This window comes from Aquarana catesbeiana, linkage group LG08, assembly GCF_042186555.1.
Source record: "Aquarana catesbeiana isolate 2022-GZ linkage group LG08, ASM4218655v1, whole genome shotgun sequence".
Classification (NCBI taxonomy): domain Eukaryota; kingdom Metazoa; phylum Chordata; class Amphibia; order Anura; family Ranidae; genus Aquarana; species Aquarana catesbeiana.
This window is the reverse complement of record NC_133331.1, coordinates 290,085,094-290,103,719: the sequence shown is the minus strand read 5'-3', so window position 1 is coordinate 290,103,719 and position 18,626 is coordinate 290,085,094. Positions and strand designations below refer to the sequence as shown.

The 18,626-nt window shown below is 43.6% G+C and overlaps 2 protein-coding genes across 2 annotated transcripts in view; both read right to left on the bottom strand.

Moving 5' to 3' along the window:
- LOC141104742 (uncharacterized) overlaps window positions 1–18,626 on the bottom strand; it is a 352,606-nt gene that overhangs the window by 36,510 nt on the left and 297,470 nt on the right. The window lies entirely within an intron of this gene.
- The window catches only part of LOC141105445 (uncharacterized), a 41,545-nt gene that overhangs the window by 12,830 nt on the left and 10,089 nt on the right, over window positions 1–18,626 (bottom strand). The window contains exons 7-12 of the mRNA XM_073595300.1: window positions 11,441–11,465; window positions 10,308–10,435; window positions 10,094–10,191; window positions 4,651–4,875; window positions 3,167–3,311; window positions 645–2,494 (exon numbers count right to left, since the gene is read on the bottom strand). Of these exons, the coding sequence (XP_073451401.1) occupies window positions 645–2,494; window positions 3,167–3,311; window positions 4,651–4,875; window positions 10,094–10,191; window positions 10,308–10,435; window positions 11,441–11,465 (2,471 nt within the window). The remainder of the gene's footprint in view (window positions 1–644; window positions 2,495–3,166; window positions 3,312–4,650; window positions 4,876–10,093; window positions 10,192–10,307; window positions 10,436–11,440; window positions 11,466–18,626) is intronic.

Genomic DNA, 18,626 nt, shown 5'->3' with positions numbered 1-18,626 from the left:
CACAAAGTTGAGAAAGGGGACTACCACCATTTGGAGTCTCCAAGAAATAGAAGAAGCCAACAGAAGACTTAATAAGCTCCACCTATAAAAACAGCATGAGTTTTTGCCAAGATGCACCCAAGTATAAACTCAACAGAAGACTATAGGAGGGAAATTCCACCATTTGTTGTCTCCAAGAAACAGAAGAAACCAACAGAAGACTTAATAAGCTCTACCTATAAAAACAGCATGAGTTTTTGCCAAGATGCACCCAAGTATAAACTCAACAGAAGACTATAGGTGGGACATCCCACCATTTGGAGTCTCCAAGAAACAGAAGACACCTACAGAAGACTCAGCTTAATAAGCTCCACCTATAAAAACAGCATGAGTTTTTGCCAAGATGCACCCAAGTATAAACTCAACAGAAGACTATAGATGGGACATCCCACCATTTGGAGTCTCCAAGAAACAGAAGACACCTACAGAAGACTCAGCCTGATAAGCTCCACCTATAAACGAAACATGACTTTTCCCAGGATTTCCCCCATTATATAATCATTTTTTATCCTCCAGGTGTTCTATGGACGGAACAGGTCCACCCGATAAAAGCCATCGTACTTTGTCGAAACGCGTCGATGACGTCTTCTCTCCGTTTAGACTTATTTGATCTGTACAACATTTACCGCAGTCTGCAAGTTGCTCGGATTCTCCGAGCTGTGTTTTGCCATGTGTGCAAGAAGTAAGTGTTTCTGAGTGAAGCATTTCCCGCACTCCGTACATAAATAAGGACGCTCACTTGAGTGACGTCTCTGGTGGTTAACAAGGTTTTTTTTCGTGGTGAAACATTTTCCGCACTCCGAACACGAATGAGGACGCTCACCTGAGTGAGTTTCCTGGTGCAAAGCAAGGGTTTCTCTGGTAGTTAAACATTTCCCGCACTCTGAACACGAATAGAGACGCTCACCTGAGTGAATTCTCTGGTGTCTAACGAGGTGTTCCTTCCGAGTGAAAGATTTCCCGCACTCGGAACATGAATGAGGACGCTCTCCTGAGTGAATTCTCTGGTGGTTAACAAGGTTTTCTTTCGTAGTCAAACATTTCCCGCACTCAGAACACGAAAAAGGACGCTCACCTGAGTGAACTCTCTGGTGCTTAATAAGATTTTCTTTCGTGGCCAAATGTTTTCCGCACTCTGAACAAGTAAAAGGATAAACACCGGAGTGACTTCTCTGGTGTAGATGAAGCTGTTTCTTCTGGAAAAAGCATTTCCCGCACTCCGCACATGAAAAGGGGCGCTCGCCAGTGTGCTTTCTTTGGTGTTTATGAAGGTTTCCTTGCTCAGAAAAGCATTTTCCGCACTCCAAACAGGAAAAGGGACGCTCGCCCGAATGAATTCTCTGGTGCTTACGAAGGTTTCCTTGGTCGGTAAAACATTTTCCGCACTCCAAACAGGAAAAGGGGCGCTCGCCGGTATGACTTCTCTGGTGTGTGAAAAGGGATACTTTCTTTGAAAAACTTTTCCCGCAATCCGGACACGAATAGGGGCGCTCACCAGTGTGACTCCTTTGGTGTTTACGAAGGCATCCTTGTTGGGAAAAACACTTCCCGCACTCTGAACAGGAAAAGGGACGCTCACCAGTGTGAATTCTCTGGTGTATAAGAAGCGTTTCTTTCTTGGAAAAACACTTCCCGCACTCTGAACAGGAAAAGGGTCGCTCACCCGTGTGAATTCTCTGGTGTATAACAAGGTTTCTTCTGTCAGAATAACTTTTTCCGCACTCTGAACATGAATAAGGACGCTCACCCTTGTGAATTTTCTGGTGTTTAAAAAGTGCTTTTTTCTTGGTGAATGATTTCCCGCACACTTCACATGATAATGAGCTCCCTCCTGTGTGAGCTTCCTCATGGCTTGAAGAGGATCTCTGGGGATCGGATGGATCTGTTGATTGGTCAGCACTGTGAGAACTTAGATGGACTACTGAAGTCATAGTATGGAATTTATTAGAAGGTTCCTCAGGATCAGAAGGATCCATTGATCTTAGATGGACATCTGAAGTCCTAGTATGGAATTTATAAGAAGATTCCCTAGGTTTAGAAGGACCTATTATTCTTAGATGGACATCTGAAGTCATAGTATGGAATTTATCAGAAGGTTCCTCAGGATTAGAAGGATCCATTGATCTTAGATGGACATCTGAAGTCCTAATATGGGGGTTATAAGAAGGTTCCTCAGGATTAGAAGGACCTATTAATCTTAGATGGACATCTGAAGTCATAGTATGGAATTTATCAGAAGGTTCTCCAGGTTTAGAAGGATATTTTGATCTTAGATGGATATCTGAAGTCATAGTATGGAATTTATCAGAAGGTTCCTCAGGATTAGAAGGATCTATTGATGTTGCCAACCAACCAAATTTAACTTTTGAGGAATATTGTCCAATGTCAGTATCTTCTGCTGCAGTGCAATCTGGAGATGTATGAAAACTATTTAAATTCCAAGAGTACTGTCCATCTGCCGAAAAACAATTTTAAAATATATGTTATAATTTTTTTTTTTTTTTTTACACCTTGTATTCAGAAGTCATGTCTATCATTCAACACTTTCCCAGATCTCTGGCAATGAATTGGGTACAAATATAAAAGCAAACAACGAATATAAACCAGATCAGATGATACACCCAAGCCAAACTAGGTAGCAGTAGTTGTGTATTGAGGTAGATTTTTATAAAAGAAGAATAGTGATGGACCTTCCTTCACACTAGTTATTTCTACCTCTGTAGGTAGACCTCTTCTACCTCTGTAGGCCTACAAAGTCATCATCTTTACGCTTGGCAAGGCCAAGAAAAACATCCTTCGTATTGGTATTTGCATCTTTTTTTTGGAGAGTTAAACTTCCTGTTGATCTTGTTATATCAGCACTTGGGTGCTAACTGGTTCTCAAGAAGCATAGGTTTGGATTATTAGCGAAATTTGTGACATAACATTGCTTGAACTAATGAAGACCGCTATAGATATGGATAAGGTGATGTTTCCCGGAGAAACGGGTACTGCTTTACTTTGCTTGTCTACCATTTATAACCTAGAGTCTTCTTTTATCTGAGGCCGTCAAGGTCTCCCGATTCTCTATTGTTTTTAAAATATCTTAAAGCCTTGAAAATTTAATCAGTTTCTGCTCATTACTCACCTGAGCTTATATACAGAGAAGATTCCTCCTCTTTGATTGTCACCACGGTCACATCCTCCTTCATACATTGCTGATGATCACCCGTCACATACGTCTCTTCTTCTTCCTTCTTCACCTCAACCTTTATATCAATGAGTTCCTCACCCTAAAACCACCAAATGAGAACAAGGAACATCCTCAAAACATAACAACTAACACCTGGTGAGCTCAGAGATGATTATCTCATACAGTTTGGCAGGGCTTTTTTTCAGCAGGAACGTGGGGGAACGCAGTTCTGGCACCTCTAGCTCTGAATGTATGTAATGGCAAGGGGTGCTGGGGTTTACTGGAAGGTCTATTGATGCTTGCTGCTGGGGGATCTATTGTTGCTGGAGGTGATCTATTTTTACAGGGGAGAGTCTATTGTTGCTGGGGAGGTCAGTTGTCGTTGGTGGGGGATCTATTGTTGCTAGGGGGCTCTTATGCTACTGGGAGACAATTGTTTCTGGAAGACATCTACTGTGGAGGGAGAGGTCTATTGTTGCTTGCTGTTCAGAGTCTATTGTTGCTGGGGGTGCTCCATTGTTCCTGGCTACAGGGGATCTATTTTACTTCCTATCATTAACAAATTACCTACAAATTGCTTAGCGCCACAAATTGATACTTGGTTCTGTATCCATTACTAAGAGGTGGGTAGGGGATGGAACCAAGGAATGGTGCTCGGAGGTGGGTATAGAGTGGAACCAAGGAATGGTGCTCGGAGGTGGGTAGGGAGTGGAACCATGGAATGGTGCTCAGAGGTGGGTAGGGAGTGGAACCATGGAATGGTGCTCAAAGGTAGGCAGGGAGTGGAACCAAGGAATGGTGCTCTGAGGTGGGTAGGGAGTGGAACCATGGAATGGTGCTCGGAGGTGGGTATAGAGTGGAACCAAGGAATGGTGCTCGGAGGTGGGTAGGGAGTGGAACCATGGAATGGTGCTCGGAGGTGGGTATAGAGTGGAACCAAGGAATGGTGCTCGGAGGTGGGTATAGAGTGGAACCAAGGAATGGTACTTGGAGGTGGTTATAGAGTGGAACCAAGGAATGGTGCTCGGAGGTGGGTAGGGAGTGGAACCAAGGAATGGTGCTTGGAGGTGGGTAGGGGGTGGAACCAAGGAATGGTGCTCGGAGGTGGGTATAGAGTGGAACCAAGGAATGGTGCTCGGAGGTGGGTATAGAGTGGAACCATGGAATGGTGCTCGGAGGTGGGTAGGGAGTGGAACCAAGGAATGGTGCTCGGAGGTGGGTAGGGGGTGGAACCAAGGAATGGTGCTCGGAGGTGGGTAGGGGGTGGAACCAAGGAATGGTGCTCGGAGGTGGGTAGGGGGTGGAACCAAGGAATGGTGCTCGGAGGCGGACACAACAGAGGTGATTCAAAGGAGGGAGTTCCTGCACCTATTCTCTGAGAAAAAAAGCCCTGCAGTTTGAAATCCTTTTTAGGTCGTAGATTCTACAACTCCATCTACCTGATAATGGTGAGGGATGGTGTGACCTTCCTGTGTGGAATCCCGGGAATACAGAGGACGGGGACATCTCTCTGGTGGGTTTCTGTAGCTGGATGACTCAACCATTGTGTCCTGGTACAGATCTTTATGTCGTTTTGGAAAGTCCTCCATCACCCCATCCTCATCATCCTCCTCCTCTTTTATCTCTTGTTTGACTTCAACTTTAGAATCTCTCAGGCTTCCACTCTGAATATATAATAAAAAGTAAATAAAATAACATAAATTGTAACAAAAACTATAAATTAAAGTATGGACTCTAGTGAAAATAAAAAAATTCAAATTTTATTAAAAAAATGATAATTATATATACAGTGCATCCGGAAAGTACTTACGGCGCTTCACTTGTTCCACATTTTGTTATGTTACAACCTTATTCCAAAAAGGATTAAATTCATTATTTTCCTTAAAATTCTACAAACCACCCCCCATAATGACAACGTGGAAGAAGTTTGTTTGAAATCTTTGCAAATTTATTAAAAATAAAAGGAAAAAATCTCATGTACATAAGTATCACAGCCTTTGACATGACACTCATAATTGAGCTCAGATGTCTCCCGTTTCCACTGATCATCCTTGAGATGTTTCTACAACTTGATTGGAGTCCACCTGTGGTAAATTCAGTTGATTGGACATGATTTGGAAAGGCACACACCTGTCTATATAAGGTCCCACAGGTAACAGTGCATGTCAGAGCACAAACCAAGCCATGAAGTCCAAGGAATTGTCTATAGACCTCCGAGACAGGATTGTATGAAGGCACAGATCTGGGGAAGGGTACAGAAACATTTCTGCAGCATTGAAGGTCCCAGCGAGCTCAGTGGCCTCCATCATCTGTAAATGGGAAGAAGTTTGGAACCACCAGGACTCTTCCTAGAGCGGGCTGCCCGGCCCAACTGAGCGATCGGGGGAGAAGGGCCTTAGTCAGGGAGGTGACTCAAGAACCCGATGGTCACTCTGACAGAACTTCAGTGTTTCTCTGTGGAGAGAGGAGAACCTTCCAGAAGAACAACCATCTCTGCAGCACTCCACCAATCAGGCCTGTATGGTAGGGTGGCCAGATGGAAGCCACTCCTCAGTAAAAGGCACATGACAGACCGCCTGGAATTTGCCAAAAGGCACCTGAAGGGCTGTCAGACCATGAGAAACAAAATTCTCTGGTCTGATGAAACAAAGATTAAACTCTTTGGCTTGAATGGCAAGCGTCATGTCTGGAGGAAACCAGGCACCTCTCATCACCTGGCCAATACCATCCCTACAGTGAAGCATGGTGGTGGCAGCATCATGCTGTGGGGATGTTTTTCAGGAACTGGGAGACTAGTCAGGATCGAGGGAAAGATGAATGCAGCAATGTACAGAGACACCCTTGATGAAAACCTGCTCCAGAGCGCTCTGGACCTCAGACTGGGGCAAAGGTTCATCTTCCAACAGGACAACAACCCTAAGCACACAGCCAAGATAACAAAGGAGTGGCTATGGAACAACTCTGTGAATGTCTTTGAGTGGCCCAGCCAGAGCCCAGACTTGAACCCGATTGAACATCTCTGGAGAGATCTGAAAATGGCTGTGCACCGACACTCCCCATCCAACCTGATGGAGCTCGAGAGGTCCTGCAAAGAAGAATGGGAGAAACTGCCCAAAAAAATAGGTGTGGCAAGCTTGTAGCATCATACTCAAAAAGACTTGAGACTGTAATTGGTGCCAAAGGTGCTTCACCAAAGTATTGAGCAAAGGCTGTGATACTTCTGTACATGGGAGGAGCCTGTGGTACTTATCTACATGGGAGGAGCCTGTGATACTTATCTACATGGGAGGAGCCTGTGATACTTATCTACATGGGAGGAGCCTGTGATACTTATCTACATGGGAGGAGCCTGTGATACTTATGTACATGGGAGGAGCCTGTGATACTTATGTACATGGGAGGAGCCTGTGATACTTATGTACATGGGAGGAGCCTGTGATACTTATGTACATGGGAGGAGCCTGTGATACTTATGTACATGGGAGGAGCCTGTGATACTTATGTACATGGGAGGAGCCTGTGATACTTATGTACATGGGAGGAGTCTGTGATACTTATCTACATGGGAGGAGCCTGTGATACTTATCTACATGGGAGGAGCCTGTGATACTTATGTACATGGGAGGAGCCTGTGATACTTATGTACATGGGAGGAGCCTGTGATACTTATGTACATAGGAGGAGTCTGTGATACTTATGTACATGGGAGGAGCCTGTGATACTTATGTACATGGGAGGAGCCTGTGATACTTATGTACATGGGAGGAGCCTGTGATACTTATGTACATGGGAGGAGCCTGTGATACTTATGTACATGGGATTATTTTATTTTTAATAAATTTGCAAAGCTTTCAAACAAACTTCTTTCACGTTGTCATTATGGGGGATTGTTTGTAGAATTTTGTGGGAAAATAATGAATTTAATCCATTTTGGAATAAGGCTGTAACATGGCTGCACTATATATATATATATATATTATACACATACATACACACACTATTGGGCTGCAGAACTTTTTTTCATCCTTTACCCCAGGTTCACACCTATGCATTTTTTTGGTGCGTTTTGCAGTTTGCAGAAATGTCCATTTAACGTGGTTTCCTATGGGTACAAGTTCACATCTATGCGTTTTGCGGTCGGTGCGTTTTTATAAAGGGTCGGCTCACGTGACGTCACAGGGAGGCCGGCTCTCTATTCGACATCATTGGAAGGCCACGCCCCATGCCTATATAAGAGGTGCTGGACAGCAGGAACATCACAATGGAGAAAGACAGCTTCAGGACAAGACCGACTTTTTTTTTGTTATTTGGCGGGTAACTGGCGGCGATGAAGAAGACGGCGGTGAGGAGGAAGAAGAAGGAGAAGAAGGCGGCAAGGAAGAAGAAGACGGCAGTGGTGGTGAGGAAGAAGAAGAAGAAGACGGCAGTGGTGGTGAGGAAGAAGAAGAAGAAGACGGCGGTGGTGGTGAGGAAGAAGAAGAAGAAGACGGCGGTGGTGGTGAGGAAGAAGAAGAAGAAGACGGCAGTGGTGGTGAGGAAGAAGAAGAAGAAGACGGCGGTGGTGGTGAGGAAGAAGAAGAAGAAGAAGACGGCGGTGGTGGTGAGGAAGAAGAAGAAGAAGACGGCGGTTGTGGTGAGGAAGAAGAAGAAGAAGGCGGCGGTGGTGGTGAGGAAGAAGAAGACGGCGGTGGTGGTGAGGAAGAAGAAGAAGACGGCGGTGGTGGTGAGGAAGAAGAAGAAGACGGCGGTGGTGAGGAAGAAGAAGAAGACGGCGGTGGTGAGGAAGAAGAAGAAGACAGCGGTGGTGAGGAAGAAGAAGAAGACGGCGATGGTGAGGAAGAGGAAGAAGACGGCGGTGGTGAGGAAGAAGAAGAAGATGGCGGAGGTGAGGAAGAAGAAGACGACGGTGGTGGTGAGGAAGAAGAAGACGACGGCGGTGGTGAGGAAGAAGAAGACGGCGGTGGTGAGGAAGAAGAAGAAGACGATGGCGGTGAGGAAGAAGAAGAAGACGGCGGTGGTGAGGAAGAAAAAGACGGCGGTGGTGAGGAAGAAGAAGAAGACAGCGGCGGTGAGGAAAAAGAAGAAGACAGCGGCGGTGAGTAAAAAGAAGACGACGATGGTGGTGAGGAAGAAGAAGAAGACGACGATGGCGGTGAGGAAGAAGAAGACGACGATGGCGGTGAGGAACAAGAAGAAGAAGACGACGATGGCGGTGAGAAAGAAGACAACGAGGATGGCGGTTAGGAAGAAGACAGCTCCACAGGAGAAGAGAGCACAAGAAGAAGACGGCACCGGAAGAGGACGGCTCCTGGAAAAGATGGCTCCGGGCTTCTTATTTAATAAAGGACTTGTCAAAAACCGGCTCCTGTAGTTTGTTAACATTTCACAATCTTTTTGGTGAATGGGTAGGGGTATGATGTACCTGATACCCATTCACATGGGGGGGGGGGCTGGGATTTGGGTCTTCCAGATTCCAATAAGCCCCCCACCCGCAGACCCCGACAACCACCATCCAGGGTTGTCGGTAGGAGGCCCTTGTCTTCATCAACATGGGGACAAGGTACTTTGGGGTGGGGGGGGCGCAGAGCTCGCTCGTCCCCTCCCTTTCCTGACCTATCGGGCCGCATGCTCGGATAAGGGTCTGGTATAGATTTTTTGGGGGGGGGGGACCCCACGCCATTTTGTTAAAAATGTTGGTGTGGGGGGGTCCCCTCCAAATCCATACTAGACCCGAAGGGCCTGGTATGGACCTGGGAGGGGGGGGGGCCACGCCGTTTTTTTTGCCAATTTTTTTTTTTTATATTCAGCCCGCTGATAGCTGATGACTCATCGGTTGTTAAGGACGCGGCGGCCGGCTTCCCCAGCCCCCTCCTTAGCAACCAGTTATATACAGTGTGTTTAAAGTGCGTTTAAAGAGAAGAAAAAAATGTAAAATGCATGAAAACTGTATGCAAAAACGCGGGTTTAAAAGCGCAAAAACGTGCCTGAAAAACACAGGTGCATAGATGTGAACCCAGATTTAGGGTATAATCATGACCATTTCAGAATGTAAGTAATTATGACTAAAATGCCAGACAATAATGTCCGCCCCAATCAGACCCCCCCTCAGATTCTTCTACAGCAATTTACGAGGATTGAGTCTCTTCTACTGGCTCCGCTGATGCAGCTTAACTTAATTACGTGATTGGGTCACACTTGCGACCCAGCCCCATGCTCTTCCTTCCCTCCAACCCCCCCCCCCTCCAACATTCAGTAGCTGCACAAGGAAAATGGAGGGGATTGGTTCATCTATATCCCCCACCGGCCCTCCTATCCAGGTGTAAGGGGGGGCCACATGGGCCCCCCTGGAGCATGGGGCCGGGTCGCAATTGTGACCCCTGTAGTTACGCCCCTGATGAGAACAGTTGAACATGCAAAGAGTGTTGCTTTCTTGCTGTACTACATGAAAAGAATTTGTCTCTCTCTGTTATAACAGCTGGTTGGTGTTTGTGTCTCCTAATGCCTTGCAAACAGAGGAAGATGTGTGATTGTCTTTTCCCATCAACAATGTTCCTACGTCTGAATTACTTCCAGTTTAGGGAGGATTTGTCTTTATTCAGGTGTTGTGTGAGTACTAATCTAACCCATTGTCCACTGGATGGGAAATGGACCCGATTGCAATTGAGTGGCGATGAAGAAGACAGCTCCACAGGAGAAGAGAGCACAAGAAGAAGACAGCAGAAGAAGAAGACCCTATAGATCTTTGGAAATCATGGACCCTTCATGGACTTTTCATTTCGAGACTTGTGAACACCCGTGATTTCAAGTGTGTGTGAGGATAAGCTGTGTATTTCCCTGATATTCGTCTCGTCTACAATTTTATCTCAGAAAACCTTCACCTACCTGATGATGGTGAGGGATGGTGTGATCATCCTGTATGGAATCCCGGGAATACAGAGGACGGGGACATCTCTCTGGTGGGTTCCCATTACTGGATCCATCTGTAGGAAACACACACACTGACTGAATACATTGTTTCTATGTGTTTATCAGATGATGGGGGATCTAGGTGGACCCTCCGTACTGCTCTCTCCTTTACAATAAAGTCTCCTCTTACCCGGTGATGTGAGGGGCGGATGATTGTCCATCATGACGTCCTTGTAGAGATCCTTGTGTCCTTCTAGAGATGGATCATGGGGCTGGCAGCTGTTTTTCAACTGCCAAGATTTCCTCTTCACATTTATCCTGTGCAAAATGAAATCACCATTAAGTACATTTCCAGAATCCTTGTCACATCCACAGACAGGCTGGTCTTTTATTAACAGAGATATTTTGTTTTTCGCTTAATGATGTCATGTGACCTCCCGGAATCCTCCTCACCTCTCCGGTCAGGTCTGTGTTTTATTAATAGAGATAAGAGTGATGTCATGTGACCTCCCAGAATCCTCCTCACCTACCTGGTAAGGGTTAATACCCTTCAATTGTGTCCGTCAATTCCATACGGACACTATATTAGAGTATGCTGTAAGCAGACATGTATTTGCATTTTGAGTAGCGTCGGGATTGGCCAAAGAGGGATTAATTTGATGCAGTTGGTCAGCTTGAACACGTATAGCAAGATTCTAAAATTCCCAAAATAAATACGTGAGAGTGTATAGCAGTGTGCAGAGCATTCATCTAGAATTTCCGTAATAATAATAATTTCACTCACCTGACAGTGGTCCTTATCTATGTGGTCATGTGATTTGGATAAATGGTTCTATATTTAGGATGTATCTGGTCTATAAACCAGAGGCTCTGGATGGACAGTTGGATAAATGGTTCTATATTTAGGATATATCTGGTCTATAAACCAGAGGCTCTGGATGGACAGTTGGATAAATGGTTCTATATTTAGGATGTATCTGGTCTATAAACCAGAGGCTCTGGATGGACAGTTGGATAAATGGTTCTATATTTAGGATGTATCTGGTCTATAAACCAGAGGCTCTGGATAGACAGTTGGATAAATGGTTCTATATTTAGGATTTATCTGGTCTATAAACCAGAGGCTCTGGATTGACAGTTGGATAAATGGTTCTATATTTAGGATGTATCTGGACACATATTATAAAATAACTCCAATATACAGGATGTGATATGTCTGTAGTAGTGGATGTTGGAGATAAATGACATCACAGTGACTATGGAGGAAGAGGACGGAACATGACGGGGGTTACTGGGTGTAAATATAAAATAATATCTTATTACCTCCTCTGTGTGATCCGGAGATGTACTATTTACCTCGGTCTTCTCTCTCCCAGATCTTCCTGTCTTTACCTTATTGAACGCCTACTTTTTTTTCACTTCCTGTACCTACTTTACATCACTTCCTGCTCTTCCTTTTACATCACTTCCTGTCTGTGCCCAATACGTGATATCACCATCTTGTGGTCACTTTAATAACTGCATTATTAACTACGTTACTTTTTTTTTTTTTCAACAATAATTTTTATTTATTTTATCAAACAAATACAAATCATTTGAAGTTTCTGCATATATTATACAACATTTGTAATACAAAAACTGAGAAGGCATGAAGTATAGTACTGACATAAACCTCGATGGCCTAGTCCAGCCTACCCCGGTTGGGTTCAAGCTGTAGGACTGGAGGGTCACCACTTTAACTATGCTTTTTAATATTTTGCCCTCTGTCTTGTAGTTACGTTTTCGGTTATATTTCATACATTATCACACACACATTATACTTCAGATAAAACTGAATCAATAAAATAATATGTTATCTCTGTTTTATGCCATGATGTTTTTTTTTTGCTCTAGAGCTATTTTTGTTTGTGCATAATCTTTAAAATCTGCAGTTTGGACTGGAAATATATTTAATTACCCAAGATTATTACAGTGCATGCTTTCTGTAAGCAGTGGCCCAATAGAATACAATAGTGGTAGTTGCAATTTTTTATGGTGGCCCCATGGTCTCCTCCTCATTTGTTGGGAACATGACGTTATATTGAGGAATGGAGATGGACCTTTCATGTGGTGTACAGTATCTTCTCCTCATTTGTTAAGAACATGACGTTATATTGAGGAATGGAGATGGACCTTTCATATGGTATACAGTATCTCCTCCTCATTTGTTGGGAACATGACATTATATTGAGGAATGGAGATGGACCGTTCATATGGTGTACAGCATCTCCACCCCATTTGTTAAGAACATGACGTTATATTGAGGAATGGAGATGGACCGTTCATATGGTGTACAGTATCTCCTCCTCATTTGCTGGGAACATGACATTATATTGAGGAATGGAGATGGACCTTTCATATGGTGTACAGTATCTCCTCCTCATTTGTTGGGAACATGACATTATATTGAGGAATAGAGATGGACCTTTCATATGGTGTACAGTATCTCCTCCTCATTTGTTGGGAACATGACATTATATTGAGGAATGGAGATGGACCTTTCATATGGTGTACAGTATCTCCTCCTCATTTGTTGGCAACATGACGTTCTATTGAGGAATGGAGATGGATCTTTCATATGGTGTACAGTATCTCCTCCTCATTTGTTGGGACATGACGATATATTGAGGAATGGAGATGGACCTTTCATATGGTGTACAGTATCTCCTCCTCATTTGTTGGGAACATGTTGGTCACCTTTCCAGTCAAAAGCTGAGTAAGACAGAGGAGTAAATGTACTGGCCATACACGGAGCACATTTCTTTCTTGTAACCATAGGTTGCAGAAAAATATTTGCTCGAATCCCCCATCAACTCAGACAGTGTTGATGCGGGAATCCCTTGTGCCGAGCCATGGTCTTCTGCTGTCGGGGGAAGCTGTCCCCGCTGGGAGAAGACAGAGATTATTGCTAGCGGCTAGGGATGAGCTTCGAGTTCGAGTCGAACTCATGTTCGACTCGAACATCGGCTGTTCGCCAGTTCGCCGAACAGCGAACATTTTGGGGTGTTCGCGGCAAATTCGAACACCCTTTAAAAGTCTATGGGAGAAATCAAAAGTGCTAATTTTAAAGGCTTGTATTCATGGTATTGTCATAAAAAGTGTTTGGGGACCTGGGTCCTGCCCCAGGGGACAAGGATCAATGCAAAAAAAAGTTTTCAAAATGGCCATTTTTTCGGGAGCAGTGATTTTAATAATGTTTAAAGCGAAACAATAAAAGTGTAATATCCCTTTAAATTTCGTACCTGGGGGGTGTCTATAGTATGCCTGTAAAGGGGCGCATGTTTCCCGTGTTTAGAACAGTCTGACAGCAATATGACATTTCAAAGGAAAAAAAGTCGGTCCGACAATACACATGAAAGTTCATTGATAAAAACGGCATGGGAATTCCCCACAGGGGAACCGCGAACCAAAATTTAAAAAAAAAATGACGTGGGGGTCCCCCTAAATTCCATACCACTCCCTTCAGGTCTGGTATGGATATTAAGGGGAACCCCGGCTAAAATCATTTAAAAAAAAATGGCGTGGGGTCACCCTCAAAATCTATACCAGACCCTTCCTTTATTTAAATGCTTCTTCTTTCTTCTATCTTCCTTCGGTTTCTTCCTCCATCTTGTTCTTCTTCTGGTTCTTCTGGTTCTTCCTCCGGTGTTCTCGCCCGGCATCTTCCTCCGCGGCGTCGGCTTCTTCTTCCCTTCTTCTCCGGGCTGCTCCGCATCCATGATGGCACGGAGGGAGGCTCCCGCTGTGTGACGCTTCTCTCTTCATCTTCTTCTCTTCATCTTCTTCTCTTCATCTTCTTTTCGGGCCGCTCGGCATCCATGATGGCATGGAGGGAGGCTCCCGCTGTTTGACGCTTCTCCTCTTCTGACGGTTCTCAGCCCCCCTCTGACGCACGGGGACTTGATGGGACTTTCCTGTGACATTCCCCGTGACGCCACAGGGAAGTCCCGTCAAGTCACCGTGCGTCAGAGGGGGGCGGGGTCACCGGGTGGCCCCACCCCGTTATTTAAGAACCGTCAGAAGAGGAGAAGCGTTACACAGCGGGAGCCTCCCTCCATGCCATCATGGATGCGGAGCGGCCCGAAAAGAAGATGAAGAGAAGAAGATGAAGAGAAGAAGATGAAGAGAGAAGCGTCACACAGGGGGGAAGAAACCGAAGGAAGATAGAAGATAGAAGAAAGAAGAAGCATTTAAATAAAGGAATTGTCAAAAACTGTCTCTTGTCATTTTTAACATTTTTGACAGTTTTTTAGTGAAATGGTAAGGGTACTTTTGTACCCCCTTACCATTTCACACAGGGGGGGGCAGGATCTGGGGGTCCCCTTGTTAACGGGGGCTTGCAGATTCCGATAAGTCCCCCGCCTGCAGACCCCCACAACCACCGACCAGGGTTGTGGGGATGAGGCCCTTGTCCTCATCAACATGGGGACAAGGTGTTTTGGGGGGCTACCCCAAAGCACCCTCCCAATGTTGAGGGCATGTGGCCTGGTAGGGTTCAGGAGGGGGGGTGCTCTTTCGTCCCCCCTCTTTTCCTGCGGCCTGCCAGGTTGTGTGCTCGGATAAGGGTCTGGTATGGATTTTTAAGGGGACTCCACGCCATTTTTAAAAAAAAATTTGGCGCGGGGTTCCCCTTAAAATCAATACCAGACCTGAAGGGTCTGGCATAGATTTTGAGGGGGACCCCACGCCATTTGTTTTAAAAAATTTGGCCGGAGTTCCCCTTAATATCCATACCAGACCTGAAGGGCCTGATATGGAATTTAGGGGGACCCCTCACGTCATTTTTTTTTTAAATTTTGGTTCGGGGTTCCCCTGTGGGGAATTCCCATGCCCTTTTTATCAATGAACTTTTATGTGTATTGTCGGACCGGCAATTCATTAATAGCCGTGAGTAGTTTTGAATGACTTTTTTTCCTTTGGAATGTCATTTTGCTGTCAGACTGTTCTAAACATGGGAAACATTAATACCCCTTTACAGGCATACTTTAACACCCTCCAGGTAAGAAATTTAAAGGGATATTACACTTTTATTGTTTGACTTTAAGCATTATTAAAATCACTGCTCCCGAAAAAACTTCAGTTTTTAAACATTTTTTTTGCATTTATCCTTGTCCCCTGGGGCAGGACCCGGGTCCCCAAACACTTTTTATGACAATAACTTGCATATATACCTTTAAAATTAGCACTTTTGATTATTCATGTTCGCGTCCCATAGACTTTAACGGTGTTCGCGTGTTCGAACAAATTTTTTGCCTGTTCGCAAATTCTGGTGCAAACCGAACAGGGGAATGTTTGGCTCATCCCTACTAGCGGCTATAACATCCACTAGCAATAACTGCAGGTAAAACCTGCCATACTGGTTGTACCCAAGTTGACCGATCGATCAACTTGGTACATTCAGCATGCCCATACACTATACTGCCCATACACGGTTAAAATCTCTGCCGGTCCCTACTGAACTAACCAGGATTCAAACCGTGTATGGCCTGCCTAAGACAGGGGAAGATACAGGACATGCCTCATGCTCGGGGATGCCTGAACTTTATCCAAGTACAGCAGGGCACAGGTCTTTCTCAGCATTATTACTGACTAACAGGAACTTTCCTGTTCACGCTCGGAAATGTGGGGTCCTAATCAGCGGTTACTGGATACACTATGGGATAGGGATCAATACAATTTGTGTTGGATTTAGTGGCTGACTGGCTTCTAGAGGGGAAAGAGCCACGCCTGGAAGTGGAACCCCAAAAGCCCCATGTAAAAGGATTCCTGTGGACCGTTGGGAACCACCCACTGTCATGCTCCACAGGGTTAAAAATGTATATGTGCTGCCCTGCTACATAACATCACCGTATTGTGATATAAAATACTGCAGTCTACGTCGTGTTTCATCATTTTACCAGCTACCTTGTGGTCCATTCTTCTATTGGGTTACATGGATCATTACACACACAAATTATACCTTATGTCAAATCCAGACAATAAGAAAAATGAGGCGTTTTTACATAGATTTTTTTTTTTTTTTTTTTACATTAACAAGTGCACAATAAATTCATGGATCTATTTATTATTTATTTTTACACGTGGTGGTAATTAGGCCCATAGAGGCCTCTTTCATAAAGGGGAGTGAAAAAGGGGAAAAAAAAGAAAGAAAAAAGAGAAAAAAACATTTTCTTTCTTTTTTTTGACTTGTACACTAATAAATTAAATGCTCAATAAAATTTTGTTTTTTCTCATCCGTCTCCCCCACCCCCTTTTTTTTTTGACTTGTACACTAATAAATGCTCAATACAATTTTGGTTCTTCTCATCCGTCTCTCCCCCCCCCCTTTTTTTTTGACTTGTACACTAATAAATGCTCAATACTATTTTGGTTCTTCTCAGCCGTCTCTCTCCCCCCTTTTTTTTTTTGACTTGTACACTAATAAATGCTCAATACAATTTTGGTTCTTCTCATCCGTCTCTCCCCCCCCCTTTTTTTTTGACTTGTACACTAATAAATGCTCAATACTATTTTGGTTCTTCTCAGCCGTCTCTCTCCCCCCTTTTTTTTTTGACTTGTACACTAATAAATGCTCAATACAATTTTGGTTCTTCTCATCCGTCTCTCCCCCCCCCCCCCTTTTTTTTTGACTTGTACACTAATAAATGCTCAATACAATTTTGGTTCTTCTCATCCGTCTCTCCCCCCCCTTTTTTTTTTGACTTGTACACTAATAAATGCTCAATACTATTTTGGTTCTTCTCAGCCGTCTCTCTCCCCCCTTTTTTTTTTTTGACTTGTACACTAATAAATGCTCAATACAATTTTGGTTCTTCTCATCCGTCTCCCCCCCCCCTTTTTTTTTTGACTTGTACACTAATAAATGCTCAATACTATTTTGGTTCTTCTCAGCCGTCTCTCTCCCCCCTTTTTTTTTTTGACTTGTACACTAATAAATGCTCAATACAATTTTGGTTCTTATCATCCGTCTCTCCCCCCCCCCTTTTTTTTTTGACTTGTACACTAATAAATTCTCAATACAATTTTGGTTCTTCTCATCCGTCTCTCTCCCCCCCTTTTTTTTTTGACTTGTACACTAATAAATGCTCAATACTATTTTGGTTCTTCTCAGCCGTCTCTCCCCCCCCCTTTTTTTTTTTGACTTGTACACTAATAAATGCTCAATACAATTTTGGTTCTTCTCATCAGTCTCCCCCCCCCCTTTTTTTTGACTTGTACACTAATAAATGCTCAATACTATTTTGGTTCTTCTCAGCCGTCTCTCTCCCCCCCCTTTTTTTTTGACTTGTACACTAATAAATGCTCAATAAAATTTTGGTTCTTCTCATCCCTCCCCCCCCCCCTTTTTTTCAACTTAATATGATACAACTTCACTTCTTTTTCATTTGATTAGGGGTGTAATGATTGATTGGTGCACCAACAGATATGAGGAACAAGAATAGCTAGGGAGGGTGGGGCCCCCAACTGGGGGGGTGTCAGAGCAAATTCAACCTTTATGATATATTGTATGTTAAGAGGGGTAGTGATTTATGCCTTTTTTTTTCTTCTTCTTCTTTTTTCTTTTTTTTTTTTTTCTTTTTAAATAGAATATTTTGATATGTGTTTATAGTTTTGGATATTATGTAAATGTTATATATGGACACGTTTTTGTCCTTAGTTGACTGTTAAGCTGCATTCTAATAATATAAAAATGTAATTATTAAAAAAAAAAAAAAAAAAAAAAAAAAGAAAAATGATGAAAAAAACTATTTGATAGAATTTTATTATTTATAAAGATAAAAATACAAACTGAAGAACAAATTAAAAGTTGAAATACAACATACGAGGCTGAATTCACGAAAACCCATATACAAGTAGAAGGATCATTATTTTAGTCACGTGACCGCACTCTTCCAATCCCAGTGGACTTTTTCATGGATATATGTTTTACATCGTTACTAGCTAAGCAATAATTAAAGACCACAACAACCACGACAAACACTTCCGCTTAGAGAACAGAGCCTACCGGACATGCTCTGTACCTTCACCAATCCCCCACCAGCTTTCTTTTCTTTGTAATCCTCTGCAAATACCTCCGTCATTGTGAAGTAAAAATCTAATCGCAACTGTCCATACATTTTGTGCCAATGCATCTTATTTAAAAAAATCTAAGGCTCATAGAGCTATAGTTGTTCCCTGGTATTCTATCCTTGAGTTTGAGGGGCCTACCATCCTACCACTATTCCAAGGGACTGCCACTCTGCATGCTGTATATTGATTTTTTTTTAGTATGCTAAATTGAAGAAAAAAAAAGAACGGGGATGCGGAAAAGTTGAGGGAGGGGACTATGGTAGGCTCATCCCACCATTTGGAGCCAACAGAAGACTCTAATAAATTCCATCAATGAATAAAACATGACTTTTGGCAGTGTGAAGAACCCATACAAGAGATAAGGGTGCCACTCCGGGCTCTGGTAGGTCCTCATCTGCTG